The 20,176-nt window shown below is 39.9% G+C and overlaps 1 protein-coding gene across 2 annotated transcripts in view; it reads right to left on the bottom strand.

Annotated features, from left to right (window-relative positions):
* msi2a (musashi RNA-binding protein 2a) overlaps positions 1–19,657 on the bottom strand; it is a 112,548-nt gene extending 92,891 nt beyond the window's left edge. The window contains exons 1-5 of one of the 2 annotated variants that reach the window (XM_056736316.1): positions 19,461–19,657; positions 19,176–19,216; positions 18,859–18,940; positions 18,095–18,179; positions 13,857–13,898 (exon numbers count right to left, since the gene is read on the bottom strand). In XM_056736316.1, coding sequence (XP_056592294.1) covers positions 13,857–13,898; positions 18,095–18,179; positions 18,859–18,940; positions 19,176–19,216; positions 19,461–19,522 — 312 coding nt within the window. In that variant the 5' untranslated portion in view covers positions 19,523–19,657. Of the gene's footprint in view, positions 1–13,856; positions 13,899–18,094; positions 18,180–18,858; positions 18,941–19,175; positions 19,406–19,460 lie in introns of those variants that run through there. The other variant, XM_056736315.1, reaches the window with a different exon arrangement.
* Positions 19,658–20,176: the final 519 nt, after the last annotated feature.

Genomic DNA, 20,176 nt, shown 5'->3' with positions numbered 1-20,176 from the left:
TCTGGACTAAGGAAACCTCAAGACAAGTGGAGCGGAAAAAAAGACAGCTACGTGACCTCTGCCCTCTCCGGCGGCCAAAAAACTATTGACCCGGCTGGCCGGTCAGGATGAGCATCTGGATCACGGTGCCCGTCTAATCAGGACTGATGAATGTGGGTCGGCTTTAATCTTGCCAGGTTGAACTGATAGGAAAGTAGACCCTGCTTTGAAGTGGAGAATTCCATTAGCTTCCGGCGCTCTGATCCGACCGGTCCAGGGAAGTCATCACACTCACCCTTCTTTACACCATCACCCACACAAGCATCACAAGCACGCAAGCATCTCCCAAAGGCAACTGTAGAAGCCTATTTTTACAAAAAACTGCAAATATCTATGTAAAGAGCATCTGTAGAGGATACAAACTTGGTCTGTCCTGGCTCTCTGGGCAGCACAGTGGCATCCTGACCAACTTCAAGGGCTCGTCTTCACTTTGATCCAGTCAAATACGACAACTGGCTGTTAAGGGATCACAGACAGCGGAGCTGGGCTTAAGCAAAGAGCCTGTGAAGAGAAGAAAGCAAGCCGCCATCTGGGCTGACCACCAACTCGCTCTCCTCACAAAAGACAGGTGTACCGATCCTCTCCGCTCAACTGCCTAAAAGACAGAATGTACCTGAAGCTCCCAGACACCTATTTTTCATTCCTCTTCAAACCATTTCGAAAGACCTTTTATATCCAAGAGTGGTTTGATATCTCCACACAACAGCTGCCTGAAACTGGGAATCTTTTGTGAGTGTGATCTAGTCTGAAGCCAACACTTACAGGCATCAGTACATAAAAATCAGCGTTTGAAGTCATAAAAAAGGGAGAAGCCAAAGGCACAGTGGTTACGGGCTCTGTAAGGAAGGAGATGGAGAGAGAAAGAACCCCGAGACATATCACTGCAGTTTGTATTCAAACAGAACGACGAGCAGCAGTCAAAAAGCGAGGTAGAGCAAACAGAGCCCGCGTTGGTTCGTCTTATATTATCACAGGGCAGGTGCAGAAGAGAAAGACGATAAATTAGGACAAGAAACTGCAAGGAAAGCAAACGTAAGCGGTCACCTCTGGTGCTACAATCCAGCTGAGAGCCATTTATATTCCCAGACATGATTTAAATTTTAATATTACAGCCAAACAAAACCAAACAGGGTCGGATTATAAAGCACTCGACGGAATCTCTTCTCCATACAGTCAGAGAAGCTGGAAAACCTCAGGACGACTGGTTGGGTTTGCTTTTTTTTTGTTTATTTAGGAAACTGTCTGGGCTCAAGGGAACAGAGCAAGATGAAAGAAAGAGACAGGCCAAAAATAAGCAGCGAGAGATCAAGAAGCTGAGAAAAGGACTGGACTAAAACAGGAGAGAGAGACAGGATGGATCGCAGAAAAGAGAGAGAGACAGACAGTGCTGAGATCAGAAAGTATGCCTGTATGTCTCATATTAAGATTATCCTTGTTTACTTGAACAATTATTATCTCTTCTTTATTATGTTATGCTAAGGTCCAATTCTTGCTGTTAACAAACCATCAAGTACAACTTTAGCCTCAATAAACTCCTAATTTGTTGCTTATTAATAGTTAGTATGGTAGTTGTTAGGTTTAGGTATTGGGTAGTATTAAGGATGTAGAATATGGTCATCCAGCAAAATGTGCTTTATAAGTACTAATAAACAGCCAATATGCCAATAATAGGCATGCTAATAACAACCATTTAATAGTGAGAATTTTCTTTGGAAATATCAGTTACTTGCACAAGGTACACTGTAAAAAACAACAAGTAAGATTTACTTCGTTTTTTGCACAGTTTAAGGAAAATTTACTTACAAAAAATTAAGTACACAAACAAATTAAGTACAATTTAATATAAAAGAACTGTGGGGAAAACCTAGGCAAATTTCCCCAAAAATAAATCATAAAAATGTTTTTAACAGTCTACTGCTACCGTTCTTTACATTTAACGAGCTTCTGTCATGCATATGAACACTGAAATTCCAATTGTGAACACAGAGAAGAGAGAGACAGGATTTAGGACAGTATACAGACACTGTATGCACAGTACTAGAGACACGATGTACATTTATTAAGAGCGAGTGAGACGGTTTTCAAATCAGGAGAAAGAGAGACACATGACTGAGGACAGGAGAAAGGTCCAGTTAGACAGCTCAGAGACCAGTAGTAAAAGAGACCGAAATCAGAGAAGGGAGAGAGACAAGAGAGAGAGACAGCAATGAGATCAGGATAGGGCAACGAGACTAAGGGTACGAGACGGTGCTGAGAGAGAGACATGCCCTATGCTGTGCATTAGCGTTAAATAGAGAGATAAAGCAACCAAACACAGAAGAGTGCAGCGGGGTGTCTGGCTGCTTTATTGCAAGATATTGGGTCATGCCTCTGTACACAGGCATGAGTATGTCTGCGAGACACATCTGTGTTTCACCCCACAACACATCCAGCTCTGGCACGTCCAATGTGTCCGAGAGCTGTGGCTTCTTGGGGCTGCTTTGAATTAGCGATTCTCAATGGACTGAGAACTTGTTCAAGAGCCCAGATCCAACAACATAATGACTTTAAATCCCTCTCAGGTCACCAGAAGACGCCACGCTTTTTATTAATTACTAAGAGGAAATATCACAGTCCCGGTGTCAGCAGAAACATGCAAAAATCAAAGCAGCAGCTATTTGGTTCAGTTAGTGTCTGTAGCACTGAGCGGAATCAAACAAAACTAATACAACACATGAAATTAAACAATGACCTTCAGACGTCCTTCATTACACAAACAGCATTCTGACGGATTTCCCGGGGTAATTATATGTGTGTTTTATCTAATTGGCAGGTATGAGTAGCAATTCATTAAATCGTTTGATGACATTAAGATTTTAATTGTTGTTTCGCTGTAATCCTCAGCTGTAGCTCATGGATTCTAATCGGCCTAAAGAGAGAAGACTGACTCTATTGTTTTCTTTTCATGGCTGTTGAGAATGAGTAAAATTTTGCTTATTTTGAAACAAAAGACTGCTGAAAGTCTACAGCATTGACTTATCATTCTCTTTGGATTGTCTACATTTAGAATAAACAATTTAAATATCATTAATCTATAAATTACAAAACTCTTTACATCACTGTGACGTCTCAAACAAAGTCCCACAAAAATGTATTTAAAATACGTCTATTCCAAGGTCAATGGGCCCATATAAGTCCCTTTAACATATGTGTTGGGCCTATGCCTCCATAAAGAATCCAGAGAAGAAGAGATATATGAGAATGGAGCTGGAGCTTGGACTGACAGGCAGAAAGACAGTGAGAGACAGTGACGGCAGCAGTGAGACTGACAGTCCAAAGAGAGAGAGACAGACAGACAATAGAGAGAAAAAATAGAACGAGTGAAAACTCAATCACACAGGAGGAGGCCCAACACAACGGCTGATTCTGCCTTCCCACAGAGAGACGAAAAACATAAATTATCAAAATAAACCAGGCGAACGGACAAAAAAACGTCTAAAAAAAGAAGGACCAAAAATGACATCCACACACCGAAATGACAGTTTCTTTCATGCACACACAGACATCATCCAGTCTTACTGCAGTGCTTGTTTAAAAAGTGCTTATAACTCAGGAGTTTTAGCTGTGGAAGTCACAGAAAGATGGAGACAAAGCTCTCTCTCCCTCCAAGTCTCTCTCTGCGTTTTGCTGGTGTAATTACTTGTGCAGATGCCTCACCACAAACACACACACAGCTGACAAGTGCAGATGTAAACTCGTCTACTAACAAAACTGTTGTTTTCCACTAAGCACAAAAACAGAGGTGTGTGTGTGCACGTGTGATAGTCCCCCCCAAAAAAGCATAACACGACCTCAGGCTAAAGTGACGTCTCAGCACCTGCAAAGTTTTCATACCAGATTAAAGACAGACTAGCTGTAATTCCACAATCCATAGCAGCCTGATATCAGCACTATATATCAGAAAGGCAGGGAGACAGAGAGATGGATAGACGCATTGAGAGAGAAGATGGAGACACGCGTATAATAACTTAAAAACATGTTTTGTACATACAGGGAGATGCAAAAGTACATAACAGGAAAGATGCAACTAGGAAAGAAAGTATACAAACACTACACACAGCATATAAAACAATGACAGCAACCAGAATCCATTGATAACACACACACACAAGCGCACACAGACCTAAACACAGCCATGACAGATCTGGGCAGCAGAATCAATAGATCCCCTCACAGAGGACCACAATCTCACATTCGCCCTGAAAACCGGCAAACAGCTCACACACACACGGATGAATCAGACTTCTGCCTGCCTGTGTTTTATTTACTCCTTTATTGCTTTTTTTAAAAACAGATTTTGTCACGGTTACATCATTTGATTAATAAAATTGTCTCTGGAACAAAGAGTAAAATGAATCTATGAGCAAAGAAACACTTCCTACGCTAGTTCAGAGAAAGAAAGACAGTGCTTGCGTCCTTATTACAGGCAGTCTCAGCCTCAGACAGAATGCCCACAGACCGCCCACAGTACATTTAGAGGCCGTCTGATACATACTGCACACAATGCTGAAAAGCACTGGCAAAAATTTCAAGCCCAGACAAGATATGCTAAAATGAAACTGGATTCATTTATGGTACCCAGGTTTTTACTATTCCAGGGGCCCGTTTCAGAAAGGATGTTTAGTGAAAACTCTGAGTATATTAACCCTGAAATGAGGGAAACTGAATGCGAGGTATGTCAAACCAGAGAAAGCGGGTTACCCCGAGCCCGTTTCTAAAAGAGAGGTAACTTGTACTCAAGAGTCCGTAACCATAGTAATTCTGTTACTATGTAACAGAGTTTCTATTAATCTCAAAAGTGAAATTGACACCAAATTTCAAAGTCTAACTTTAAAATCTGTGCTTTAATGTGTAATACACACATTTGTAATACTTTGGTCAGTAAATAAGAGTACTTTGTGTAGTTTAATATTATTTATTTGAATGAAAAGAGCAGTTTCATGTCCATCCTTAAATCACTTAACTAATCAAGGTATAGGATAAAGAAATTAATTAGTACTTAGTAACTAAATACTTTTTGGAGAGAGTAATTTGTACATTCATCTTATTACACTATTGAATATGAAATTAGTAACTAGTAATTCATTACTTTTTCAGAGTAAATAAAACACACTCATCACTAGAGCGCTGATGCAAACCTGTGAACATATATTTTTGTATTATTTATGTTTTATTTCTGTTGTTTCATTTATATAATGATTAATTTGTTTGTTTGTTGGTACATTTATCTATTTATTCATTTAAACTTTTTTACAGCACATTTGAAAATCCACTGCATGCGGAGCGGAAAGTGTGCCTCACTTTCAAACGCTTTCTGCCGCCATGTTGCTTTTTTTATGCCGTTCCCATGATGTGAATTGTTATATTGGAGCTCCATTGATCATGACTTATCGCGGTGCAAGCTCTTAACTCAAGGTAAGCCTACCCAGAGTTGATAGAACTACCTGAAATCAGCTGTTCTGAAACCATAACTCAAAGTTTCGCATCTCAGTGTAAATCAACTCAGAGTTCACATTTTTACTGGTTGGTTAAACTTCCTTATTGAAACAGCCCCTGGAAACAAAATCATGTTTACAAGTTATCAGTAAATACAGCACTTTTGGACAGGACTTGGGTCTGCCAAATCAAACGTTACATTACTAGAAAGATATTCAGAGTTTTGTTTGAAGCACTAGAAATGTAAATTCTGCTTTGTTTTTGAATAATGTCTTTGAAGTAATCAGCATTTGCTGTTTGATTTCAGAGTCAAAGTTTTAAAGATTAAACACGTTTCATCTTTACAGCCAATCACGAAAATTGCTTTGCTATTATTCAAATGAGTTTTTCCAACCCTGTGTATTTTAATGATACTATTTCAGATTTACCTTTCCCTAAACATCACATGAAAATATGTTGGTGAGACATTCTGCTCCTATCCAAGCAGGTAGAACACGCCCAGGGACCGTTGGCTAAACGTCTGATGCATAAGGCACACTTTTCTGGAAACACTTCAGCACGTTTGAAGTCGTCATCTGATTGGTTGAATTTGGCAGGATTCCAAGGAGACGTGTGCGTCGCGTTCTTTAACGGTCCACATGGAAACAACACAAAGCTGTCTGATCTAAGTAAGCTGTCAAACGGTTGCTATAAGAATTCATCATGATCGACTAAACGCTTAATTCTTAAAAGTATGCAAGGTTCATGGCATAAACTTATAATCATTTGGTTGCTGTTAACTTTTGACACGTTCATGAATTTACAGCGGAATGTTACTGCGGGCACATTTCCACGCCTCTAAACATAACTTGGCACAAAACGAAACGTGATTGGTTGCTTTAGCTGTAAGTCATGTGGCCTTTTGAGCGGTGCTCGGCCAAAGAAAGAGGCGATAAGTTCCATGAAGGTCTGGCTACGCGAGACTACCAACCAGGCAGACTAGACCAGACTTCATGCCACAAGTCTGTCTCCTAACTAGCTGACTTTCTTTACATTTCTCTTTTCTGACAACTGTCTGCATGTTTAACCCTGTGCACATAGACTTAGATCAACCTTGATCCCTGCAATAATACAACATAAGCCATGTTATGCAGCATAAGCCATTGTGTTTTTGCATTTAGCGTAAGTGTGTTAATATTTAGTTGTCTGTATCATGTCACCACACACACTAAGCTAACCCTTAAATGTCTTATGCTCAAGATACAAATCTTTATAAAAGAGTAAAGCAGGTATTGCTATATGGTAAAATACAACATGAAATGGCAGCACAAGTTAATAGCAATATGCCGAAATTTTCAACGGCTTCATTTTAATCGACAAAGCTGTACACAGCGGGGCAAAAAAAAAATTGACGCCGCTTTAATCTCTACTGAAACCCTCAATACAGCTAAACTGGCTACAATGGCAGAAAACAGGCAAAATGACAGACATTGCCATTCATGGATCTGCATTGATTTGCAGCCAAAACCTGTTAAACACACAGAGTGAAAAAGTATGAGCAGCGACTCGGAGTTTACAGAGGGCTGGAGATGACCTGATTCCCCATCGATCACACAGCCACCGTTCTCCAATTCTCCCGGGATCGAATGAGCAAATGTCCAGCCAGTCTAATTAATCCGTTAGTCAAACTGATTTAATTAAGGCGGCACTTCTGCCTGAGCAGCAAACAGGCAGGAGAAAACACAATCTCGCTCTTTGTTTAAAGGGAGCAAAGATTTTAACAGCGGGCCGAGTACCGAACACAATGGAGAAAGTTTCCATTGACGCCTGAAAGCTCAGACGTGCCGTTTTATACATTTATCGACGCCAGACCAAAAACTGTGATATTCATTTAACATCCCATTAAAAGCCAAGTCACAAAAGAAAAAACAAACACAACGTGTGAACTTCAAATTACTGCAAATATAGAGTTTTGATCTTGAAAACAATTATTTTAAGATGCACAAAGGTTTAAAGTTTTAGTATATTCAATACTTTTTAGGCCCTGACACTTTGGAGCATCTTTCTTTCTGTGAAAGTGGAAGTTGCATTTCCAGAGAAATCTCACAGCAATGCTCCATCAAACCTGACACAAGACAGTAAGAACTAATGTGGTACAGGGATGAACAGGCAAAAACTTGTTCTTTGTACACGAAAAGAGAACACTCCTCTACCAGTCTGAGAGACAATAAGATCTGCGAACGCTGCAATGACTCTTTTCGATTTTTGGGTATGACATGGGACTTGTCAAAGACAATCACCCTGTGGTTCTGCCCACGGCAGCCTGCGTTCTGCTCCTGTCTCACGCAGCACAGAAAAAGCCATAAAACCCGACAGAAATCCCTCTAGTCTACAGCGAGGAGAAAACAAAACCACAGAGAATGAACGAGAAAGAAATGTGTGTGCTGTTGTTTTTCAGTCCTATGGTCTATCACCTTGATCTGGTCTGATCGAGCAGCTGTGTACTGGACAAAATCTTGGCTTAAACCCCCCGTCTCCATCTAATAAACCCAAATCCAGCAGCCGGATATCAGCTTCTCTCTGTGTGCCCTCCCGCTGTTGTGGAAATGTCCTGTTATTGCTGCTCTCTCTCTATTGATCGGGGTGTAATTGCTCTAAAACTCGGTTGTTCCGAGGCGCTTCCTCTTTCCATGCCGTTTGGGGGGTAGTGGGGTTTCTAAACAACTCGAACCGCAAGCCACAGTGGAAGTCTTTCCCAGAGACATTTAACTCCCAGACAGACACTCTGCACGACACGGCCTCTTAGAAAGAGCACAATGACTTCCTCACGGTGTCTATGAGCTCATCTATCCAGCCTGAGTGGGCCATCGAACGCGAGCGGTTGTTCCAATGAAAAAAAAACATTCCCGGTGTGAGGACTGCAGTTCCTGTGCTGACAGGACACAAGAAGCTGATGCTTTTAGATAACTGCATCAGAAGAGCTAAAGCACTTACAGACACTTCACAATGAGAGAGAGATATTTCCAATATATGTACAGAACATTTTTTTCTTTTTCAACATATTTTGTAAATCTTTGTTTAAACTATACTCTATTTCTGTTTTCATATATTTACTTATAATATAAACCACTTTAAGTTGCACTACATACAGCACACTTTATTTTATTTGATTACTATAGTTATCCTTCTTTTCGTTTATATACATACTTCCACTATTTGTACGCAGCTTAGCTGCAAATGCTTTTGCAATATGAATGCACACTTTGTCATGCCAATAAAGCACACTTAAATTGAAAATTGAAATTGAGAGAGAGAGAGATGTATATTATGAGTCACGTTCAGACAGACCCAAAATACATCTCTACTAAAATAGCACAACAGACTGACACGCACACACACACACGTTAGATGAAAAGGCCCCCAGCAAGATCACAGCAGAGGAGGAGTAGATGACTGCTGAAATAAAAACAAGAGTGAGAGAAGGAAAGAGACAGAAAAGGAGTGAGAGAGAATCTATAACTAAATCAGCAAATCATCTCTCTATCTCTCTGGTTTGATGATTTTACATCGCATGTAAATGTTGGTGGACTCTGTTGGTCACATATAATTCAGCCCAGTTCCGAGTAGGACGGCACTTTATCAAACCAGCTCTCTCAGCATTACAGCAGTAGAATTATATGCCTGAATGAGAGTGAATCTCATAACTGTCCTTCACTTTTATCTGCTCTAGATTCATCCCACACCTGTTTTCAACAAAGCATCAGAAGACAGGCCTTCAATAAGATGCTGCAGTTCTCTGTTTCTGCTGCACCAGAAAGATAGAGAAGAAGGCATACTGGAACAGAAAAGCAACACAACAGTATACTTTTGAGATATCTGTAAAATAGAGACACTTCTTCCAACACTGATGTTAAACAGCCTGACTACATGCTCAAGGAGTCTGCATGGTTTTTGTAAGGATTAAGATGGAATTCTGTAGATCGGGACACATATGCGTACAGTAAATAGTTAAAAAAAAAACATAAAAACATGATGATACATATTTAGCATTTCAAAATTATTATTTTTTTATTTATTTTTTTTATTTACTTTTTATGTGTTCAGGTAAAATTATATATATTTTTTTCATTCTGTGAATTACTAATTTTTTTTGATATATACATTTTTTGATATAAATATTTCAAATAAATATAATGTTTATATTTGCATTTACTTGCAGAAAATGAAAACTGGAGAAAGTGGTCAAAATGACAGAAAAGATGCTCTGTATTATTTCAGACCTTAAAACAAGTTCATATTTACTTATATTTCTCAATGTATTTAGGAAAAGTTCAAAAACTTATGTTTGTGATATATATATACATACATGTATGTGATAACCTTGATTTTTATTACAGTTTTCATGTGTCTTGTCATGTTATCAGTCTTTCAAATTGCAGTTGGATGACAGCAATGTCACTCCTGTGGTTTTATTTTGTAAAATATAATCAAATACTGAACAAAGAACATCTAACGTAGAAGAGATGATTTAATGGAAATTTGGAATGGTCCCTTGATTTTGTCTGCAGCTATGTGGGTCAAAGCCGAAAAAGGGTTCAAGCATAAAAACAATGGGCCTAAAATGATACATTTGTAAATATATGAGTAAAGTCAGAGTAATTTGCACATAAACAGACCTTCCCGAAAACATCCGGATTCACAAATACTTTGTAAAAGTCAGATTTCATGGTAAAACGTGTGTTTGTTAAAGAATTCTGTTTATTGCACTTTTGTTTTTCTGAGCAAAAAAACTTTTTTGAGCAATTTATTTATTATCAAGGTCCGATATATGTTCAGCATAAATCAGCATAAAGGGAGCACTACATGCCTAACTTCTTCTGGTCTCCGCAACTGTTCTGTGAAGTGAACGGTTATATAAAATGTTATATAGCCCCTTATTCTTTTATATATTTTAACATGCACAAGTCAGAATAAGCATGTTGTTTGAATTTATGCATAAATATTGTGTTGCACTGAATGACTATTTAACATTATTTAAATCAAATTATGACATTTTATCCTCCCAAAATTTAGTTGAAACCATAAACTACACATTTTACTTGCATTTAATGTGTATAAAATCAATTTTGTAAATTTCTTTTGATGGGGACATCTTGACATCTTTGACCCATGTATATAGATATTGACATTAGCACACTATTATTGGTAACTGGAAGCATGATCAAATTTGACATAAATTCCACAATGGACTGCAAACACAGACCTGTTTAACTCAGAAATCCCTTTATGAATGTTGTCATCTTGTGCGTGCATGCGTTTCACTGGTTAAATACAGACACCCTGAATCCCATCTCAACTGGAAATCCCTAACGGATGGACCCACAACCTATAATGTAAGACCTTGTGATAAGGTAAAAACGATCACATAAATATAAAAAGATTCTCTGCAGTCAAGCTCAGGAAGTGAGTGACCCGTGTTGAATTATTAAGCAAACTCCGTCGGCTAAGTTTAGAAACACATCCATGTCTCCAGTCTTTTAGTCCCGTTTTACATCGGGCTGCTTAATTTTTTTCCTTTCATTGATAGAGACAGTCAAGAAATGGGATGAAATAATGGGAATGAGCAGAGGGCAACGTGACCAGAAAAGGGCGCAAACCACATTTTAACCTGAAGCACCACCACAGCACACCCCCAGCAATATTAATGAGCTTGTCCACAGCATTCACATTCTCCTCTTTCAGCACTTCCCGTCTGATCTGCAAAGTAACCGCAGCAGTCACTCTTCCACAGGCCATTTCACTTCAGAACCTACCGCATCCTTCCCCCACTGCTTGTTTGTGCATGTTATAATCTTTTTTTTACGGTGAGAGCGTGGCGTCCCGATACCGTGATCCCATCAACTCAGCGCTTGCTGATTGACTTTTCCTTCCCAACGATCGTCTCTGCCTTTGCCAGATATTGGATTGTCTTTTGTTTTCTGTGAAACGTCAATGGACGTCCTGTCTGTTTTGCAGAACTATTTTAAACTGCATTTCTTCTGCATTACTTCCAAAATCATACGGTGCATGCGGGGGGGTCGGCTGAACCAAAGCACGTGCGCACCCATTGCCAACAAAACACAGACATCAGTTTTCACTATCCCCATTTAGTCGCAGTGTGGAGCACTGGTGTATTTCTTTTACCCCGGCCATCGCTATTGCGGAGCTGAAGCTGTGTGTCTCTCGACTGTCCGGCTGCCAGACCACTCTCGCAAAAAAGAACCTGCCTTTTTTGTTCCAATAACATCAATTTCTAGTAACTAGAATTTTTTTTTTAAAATCTGTGAATCGATAAGAATCGCTAGAGGACTGAATCGCTGGAGGACTGGATCGCGATTCATATGTGAATCGATTTTTTCCCCCCACCCCTGTAACATTAGTACATGCACTTCAAAGATGATTACAGATGTTTCATACTTGTGCCAAAACTGTTTGGCCTGTGCTACAAAACTGTAAACCTCTGTGACACCAGTGCTATGTGCAAAAAAAGTTAACGTACAGCCCTAATATAGATTTGTGTAAACACAACTTACTAAAATCACACACACAAAAAAGAAAAGTTTGGTAAACCAGGGATGAATCTGAAACACGGCTTATTAACCTGAAACACATCTCTTCAGAAAGCGAAGCAACTGTTCTGAATTGGACGGCTGTCTTATTTAAATTATGACAATCAGGGATGTCTCAAACCTGAGTGGCAGTTCACCGTGAGTACATGCTAATAAGGCAAACAGGAAAGAGTTAATCACAACGGTCACCTCTTCTGAAGAGATTCATGACTAGCTTCCATTTCCATAACAAGCTTTCAAGCTCTTAACAACACATAGGCCATAGTCCCAGCGGCAATTAAAATCACGTTGAGACACGCCATGATCTGTTGAGATATCATAGTGTGGCACAACGGCGGCAACAAATGTTGGCTGGGAAAATCATCTCGAGACATGACTGGCAACGGTCACTTTGGCTTCCAATGACAAGCTCAATTCTGAGATGAGAGACAGCAGTTGGGAAAAACTCAACCACGAATTAAGTGTAAATGAAACCACTAGTAACATCATCATGGACTCTTGGCACCAGAGCAGAAGGTCATTAGTCAAATGTTAAAATCACCTCAGCTATCCGTTGCACTTAATGCAAGTCCATGATATTTCTCCTTATGCTCACGTCTTTGAATCACATGGTAATAACACTCAACAGCTACAAAGAGTCATAACCAACAGGACAGTTAGTTTAACAAACAAGCAATAATGTTAAAAAATACAGAATTTGTAGAGACAATAATTTAAATTGAAATAAACACAACTGCTACTGTTCAGCAAATGCAGGCAAGATGTGTTACAGGACCGATTAGTCGATTGCTTGCGGTCTAAAATAAATACATTTTACATGTAAAAAATAATCTGTGCAACGCCCGTAGGTCTGCCTTAATCCTGTTGCCTTAAAATCCTTTAAAATCTATGTTCTCTGCTTCACACTGACGTAAATACAGCTTTATCAGCACTGATGAGCTCGGCTTTCCGTTCTCTTTTAAAAATGAACAACAGTACAATAAGCTATTTTATTTATCTCTGTGACACCAAAAAAACACACACAGAAAGGATGCTGTTACAAAAGCGAGAAACCCGTTCGTGTCTCCCTGAAATTGACAATTCGGTTCTCATAACCTGCCATCCACAGGGGAGTTCATATTGTTTTAGGAGGTTCAAAAAAATAACAGCGCTGCCTGGGAGCAAAAATGTATTTTCTTTGTTTCAACAGGAATCCAGGGACCTGCGGGGGGGAAACGTCTGAGCCGTTTTTGAAGTTGCACAAAAAAGGTTAAGAGACCAAAACTGCAAAATAAAAAAAGTCTAGAAACTTGGGAAATGTACACCAACAGGCCTAGACTACACGAAATGGATCTGATTCCCTCCCACTGAAACCAGAGCCATTCAACCCCATCCGTGAGGCACTTAAAATCAAGGAAAATTCACCATTGATCTTTCTTTGTTTTGGGACAAACGGAAAAACCTGCCAGAGTGGACGGCACTTGGGCGGACAGTCTGAGCTTCAGACCAATTTACAGAGTAAAGAGGAAGAACCGCATTAGCACCAAAAAGGCGGACACATTGACAAATAATCAGAGAACTATCCACAAATCCCCGCAAATCACTTCGGGTGCACTCCCATGACTGACCACATACACATCATCGCCATCCCACTGCCTAATGCTTATTACAAAGTAAAAGTTCATTTACTTAACAATACAGGGCCAAACCTAAATTACACCACATCATATTTGCAGGGAAATGTTGTGATGCAAAGCAAAAGTTTTTAATTCTGACCTTGGGTTGAGCACGTCGAGGAAAGGCGACCTTAGGATCAATCTGTACACAAAAGAGAGAGAAAAATTAAATGACAAACAAAGTCATAATTAAATGCACTTTTGCAGACCAAAATGTATCATTCAAAATACAATGATATTTCAAATAATCATACTGAAATTATAAGCATGGATGGGTCATAATAGAACAATGATATAGACATGAATCAGAATCATCTTTGGCTTGTCATCTTGTTAATTTCAGCTTTTGTGCCATCTTACTGCTAACTTTATGTGCAGAAAGAAAGAATGATCATAGAAACTATTTCATGCTCCAATGTCACACTGTCTTCCCTCAGCCTTAAAACAGCTTCTTATAAAGGGGAGTTTCAAACAATCTCATCCAGACAGACTTAGTCAAGAGGAAAAACATAAACAGATCGAAATTGGCCTCTTGCAGGAAATTACTTGTCCATGTTCAGCAAGGCAAGGGCTTTAGATTGGAGCAGAACTCCCAGCGTAGAATTGAACGTTTGCCCGAGGGCTCGGCAGCATGTAAGTGTGTATCATTACAGACGTACTATTCCTGAATAATACACACACACATACAAACACACTGCTTACTGCTGCACACCCTGGACATTACCGACTTGGATGTCAACTGCTATTTTCCCTTCCATCTCTTCAATGCAAAATATCAACTGAGTCACTTTCTTTTAAAATGTTGGAAAAAGTAGCTAAATGTTCACATTGAGGACATTTAGACAAGTATGATGGGTTAGGGTGTGAAACGACACACTGGTGTGTCTACTGAACCAAACCTTTTTTATCCCATAATTCCAATTGACTGATCCATGATTGTTATCTCTTTAAATCAGGTCAATTAGAGAGATGGATTTTGTAACACCTGGGTATGGAAGCCTTCTCAGTGATGAATTCAATGTAGCGATTCGTTTTAGAAATTAGCCTGAGGCTTAACCAATTCAACCTCAATTATGCCATAGAAACAGTGAGCAGAAACAATATTATGCTTTGAATTTCGTATTCTCTCTACACCCTGAAACCAAACTTCCAATTCCAAAAGAATGAACGGACAGACATAAAAACATTCATATGGAAATCGGATTATATTTCTACCTAATAAACATCATATTAATCCAATTGCAAATAACCCAGTCGTCCGATCAGACTCTATTAAATGAATGAGCAGCATCTATGGGGTCAGAACCTTCGTCTGCCGCTGCTGGTGCTGTATCAGAAAAACATATTTTTACAAGCAGTCCCAGCCATTCAGTCAGACAACCAAATCACAGATCATTTCATAACCCTTTAAACCCATTGAAAGCAGACAGCAGTTATTAGGGCGATATATAATTTAGACAAGAGCACACATTGTACGTATTGTGTGTGTGATGCCCTGTTATCAGATGAAACATTTACCAAGGTTTGCCCAACTCAGTATCAATACAGGAGAGTTTAATATCTTTTTCCTATAGTGACCCTGTTTGCACCTGGCATTAACATCCATTTTAGGTAATCTGATAACAAGTGGTCACAGCTAAATATGGGTCTGCACAGGGTTTTGTGATCCGATAACTTCAACCACATTCAAAAGGCACCCAACAACACATCTTATCTGTAGAATAAACACATTTTCATCCTGGTGCATACAAGTCTATATTTTGTAATCAACATTGTGTGGAAATTGCTAGCTCTGTTTTAAAAGAAAACAACCTAATTAAAATGAATTTATAAAGCGTAAAGCGTATGCGTTCTTAATTTAGCAGTACATCTTAAGTATGACACAGTTCGTATGAAGCACATATGACCTTCAGAAAACATACTCAAAATAACGTATTGCATGACCGCTTCTGATTATGTAAGTCGGGTGATACCAGGAGTTGACAAAACAAGCAAGCTTCCTTTTCTCCACACTACCTTTTAACACTCACTGAATTGCTAACCTCAATCGTGTTTTGGCTACACACTTCCTAACAATTAAAGATATTAAAATTAACAAGATGCGCCACTACCGTTACAATGAATGGCGAGGAATGCAATGTTCAATATGGCCGCTCTAGCGAAGTAAGTCCCGCCTTCCAGTAAAATAAGCGAAGCTCTCGTGAGGCGCTTGCCAGACTGTGCACAGCAGATGATGCGACTTTTACTTCTTTTTTTTTTCGCAATTTAAGCTAAGCAAAAGTTATGATCCAGTTCATGTCATGTTCAATTATTGATCGGAAATATGCCGTTTAATTGGGGTTTTTGAACTATATGCCCTCCCCTGGACTTGCCGCCCAGAGGTGTCGCAAACATGCCCGCCGAGTGGCGTGACTTCCGTAAATGGAATTTGCTAACAATGCTGTCTAGATAGGCAGCTGACTGAGTTTTGGGACACAGCCTCTGACTTTACAGATATGCCTAGATGTATTTTCTCTCCAGAGTTATTCAGGAAGACATCACTCAAAGTGTTTACTGTTCCCGCACACTGTACAAAACTCATCACTGATTGCAGGAGACGAGATAACAACCCCCCGCTGCGATAAAAACCTCACAGAAATCTGATTTCAGCTGAATACAGCGACACGCTGCAGAGCCCCGAAACCTCACTGCCAGTCGTAATTATTCATTACCGTCAGATTTGCCGACAGCGTCAGACACATGAGCGTTTCTGGAGCACGGAAGACTGAAGAACGAAGGCAGCTTGTGGCGCAGTCACTCCAGGTGTTCGGCACGGTTTGTCTGACATTTCGTTTTTTGTTTTTCGTATGACCAAACAATAAAAAAATCAACGAGTGGCAGAGAGGTGTCATTTTCAGAACGCCTGATGTAAGAATACATTTCTGCTATGAATGGCAATTATAGTACCACATACATATTCCTTGTATACAATACAGTATACTTTATAATTTATACATACTAAATAGTAAAACATAATATACTTGATACTGTATACAAATCTGTACACTTCTGATAGGAAAAGTTCACCAAGAAGTCTTCATTTAGTCACCCTCGAGTTCCAAATCTGTATATATGTCTTTGTTCTGAGGAACACAGAGAAAGATATTTGGAAGAATGTATGTAACCAAAAAGTTCTTGGCCACCATTGACTACTATTGTAGGAAAAAAATATTTGTTAATGTCTTTGTTCTGTTGAACACAAAAGAAGATATTGTGAAGAATGAAGGAAAGGAAAACAGTTCTGGGGCACTTTTGACTACCATTGAAAATGTTCCTCCTACAGTAGTCAATGGTGGCCAAGAACTGTTTGGTTAAAATAATTCTTCCAAATATCATTCCTTTGTTCTTCAGAACAAAGAAATGTATGCAGATTTGGAACAACTCGAGTGTGACTAAATGATGACAGAACTTTCATTTTGGGGTAAATTGTCTCTTTAACCAAGTGAGGGGAAAACAGGTTTTGTTATTCAAGCTACAGAAGTTAAAATCTTCCTGAACGTGTGCACGTTTATTATATTAAGACGCAAAGTGAAACAACAATTCCCTGAGGGTGGAAAGTGCACGTCCCCATGAGTCTAAGGTGACTGTGATGCAAAAGGAAGGGAAAACCCAAAGGTCTCTGTTCAGAATGAGATCAGATGGGTTCATAACGGTCCTCTTATGTTATATCCCAGATTAGCAGATGAAGGACACATTTCAGCTCAGAGTCCTTGAGTGAATGTCAGTCTACAGACTATCACATATGCCACATTCTTCTTAACACACAGCATGCAATTCTATGGTTGCTTGTTTCTCTTTTACATATGGAGGGCTGAACAATACGATGTTTTGCCTTTTTGAGCCAGTAAAAAGTAATTTGCCAAGCCAACATTTTTACTATCCACTTCACAAACACGACGAATGTCAAATAAAAAAAGATCTATAAAGTAACCATGATGGTTATATAGAGACATGTGCATGAACAAAGGATCTAACGTGCACTGACAACAAGGCACTTGCTCCACAAGGTTGCATCAACAAGCCCAAAACTCAAACACTGGCTGCGGGCCATTCTTACTGTTGAGCCCTGATATGCAAGTAATTCACAGTCCACTCAAGCCCATGAGAAAAACGAACACATTAATAAAGAAGCAGGAAATAAACAGAGATGAAAAAGGAAATTAAAAAACGCCGTGGGAAAGAACCACACCAGAATTTGCCGTTATATTGGATTTACTTCTGACTCGATACTCGCACACATGCAGCACACTTAAAGACGTGAACAAATTGCAGCATCAAGCGTTATGAAGCGGTACATACCGTCTTGGAGTCTAATTCGTGGTGTGGTTGAGCTAAGACTTTATCTACACTGGAAACATCTGCAAACGTGATGAAGCCAAATCCTCTGTGGAGCAAAACAAAAACACACTGAAGGTCAGACGATAACACCATAGAAGAAACAGTGACACTACACACTCCTGTGCTTAACTCTTGTTTATCTTATATATTCAGATACGGATAGTACACATGTATCAATGCTTTTACATAGTTCTACATTCTCCAACATGACAATTTGAGATTTAGTAAGACTCATCTTAATCCTTCCCCAACACATTGCTACACCACTGCATAAAGTACACAATATAAAACTTAAAAAAACATAATGACACAAACCCCATAAATTACCTTTATTTACATTCTGAGTTTTTCAAAACACCTTCACAGTAATCAAATAGACAGAACGTCATCTGTCAACTTCAAAGTCTTAAAATCTGACCTTCAGCTTTTTTTATAGGAAAGTGCGCGTGTAACATAAACATAAGCATACATTGAAGATACACATCTATAGTACACAGTCGTATATTGTATGAATACTTGCAGGTCTTTCACAATCTTCAAATATGTTTACTTTGCATGTTTAGAGGACCACACACCATCTCTCTCTCTCTCGAACAGTACAGTACAGTACAGTACAGTCCTGACTCAATGTCAAGTTTCATTCTGGATCAGCTTTCTGTCTTCTTCTTGATCTGCCCTCATAGCACAAGCTGAACACACACAGACAGTCAAGCAGTTGTGTTTACCTGGAGCGTTTGGTGGTAGGGTCACGCATCACCATACATTCTCTAATATCCCCGAATTTGCTGAAATAGTCTCTAAGGCTGTCTGAACACAAACACAAGAACACAAACACAAGGACACAAGAGGGTTACACCGCGGCTACACGGCGAACGAGCGACGCGTTCAAGTTTAGTCGCGTCGCTCGCTGTCAGTGAATGTCAGATGAATGGAAATCACAATAACCTTGCGCGCAGCGACACTCGCACACAATACACATATCATAGATGGATGACGGTAAGTGAGCTAAAACAGCTCCATAAATAAAATAAACACCGCTTACCTGGTGAGGTTTGCCAGCTGAGGCCACCGATAAACATTTTACTGTAAGGAGAAAACATGGTATAAGTGACTCCAGATGTCAAAACAGCCATTATTCCGTGTAAATACCTCATAAAAAACAGCTCGAGCTGCGCGACGGCCGTTAGAAATGAGCCGTTAGAAATGACCTTTCAATCAAACACTAGCAGAACTGCGCGAGGAAGGACGCGAGCGGGCTCGCGCCGACACAACTGAATCAAACTCCAAACACACACACTGGCGCGCGCACTCGTCCTGTTCTTCTTACCCCGGGTCGTGTTGCGAATCGTTCGGGCTTCCGGAGGTGACTTGACTCGCGTCCGCTTCCATAGCTCACAGCCCGACCAACTCCACACATAAGCGTACACGCGCGCACGCACTGCAGCCACAGCTCGAGGAATATTTCCGAACAGGGATCGCGAGCGTCACACGTGGGATCAGCGCGCTTCTCCCGCCCCTCGAAGAGCGGAGGGCGGGGTAAGGAGCGTGGGGAGACCAATCCGAAGGACGCGATTCGGGAGCCCCGCCTAGATAAGAAGAGAACCACGCCCCTTGTTGGTAAGCAGCAATTGAGGTAGACAGACCTCTGAAGAGTGCGGTTCTTCAAAAAGGTCTTTACGCTTCATAATGTATAGATTTGCGTCACCTTATGGATAAATACCACTAAGAGCGTCTGAGAAACAGAATGTGTTATTAAAAGCTATGTTTTATTTTAGTTATGCACAAAAAGAGGCGCGCGCACACAGTGAACAGTACGTTTTCTGACTTCTTTGATTTGAAAATACTCAAATTCATAAACTGACTGCAGCTCTGCATGCTTCAAAAACCCAAAACAACCCACCAGCTCATAACTCTTTAAAGCATCCGATAATGTGACATCGTTTCTTGCCTCACACAAAAGCCATAGATAAGTGTTCTAATAAACTCTCTGGATATCAAAGCATTAGAAGTGCACGAACCCCGTATCGCATTCGTGTTCCAGTT

This window comes from Triplophysa dalaica, chromosome 22, assembly GCF_015846415.1.
Source record: "Triplophysa dalaica isolate WHDGS20190420 chromosome 22, ASM1584641v1, whole genome shotgun sequence".
Classification (NCBI taxonomy): domain Eukaryota; kingdom Metazoa; phylum Chordata; class Actinopteri; order Cypriniformes; family Nemacheilidae; genus Triplophysa; species Triplophysa dalaica.
Note: the sequence above shows the minus strand (reverse complement) of the source record. Positions and strands in the feature narration are given on the sequence as shown.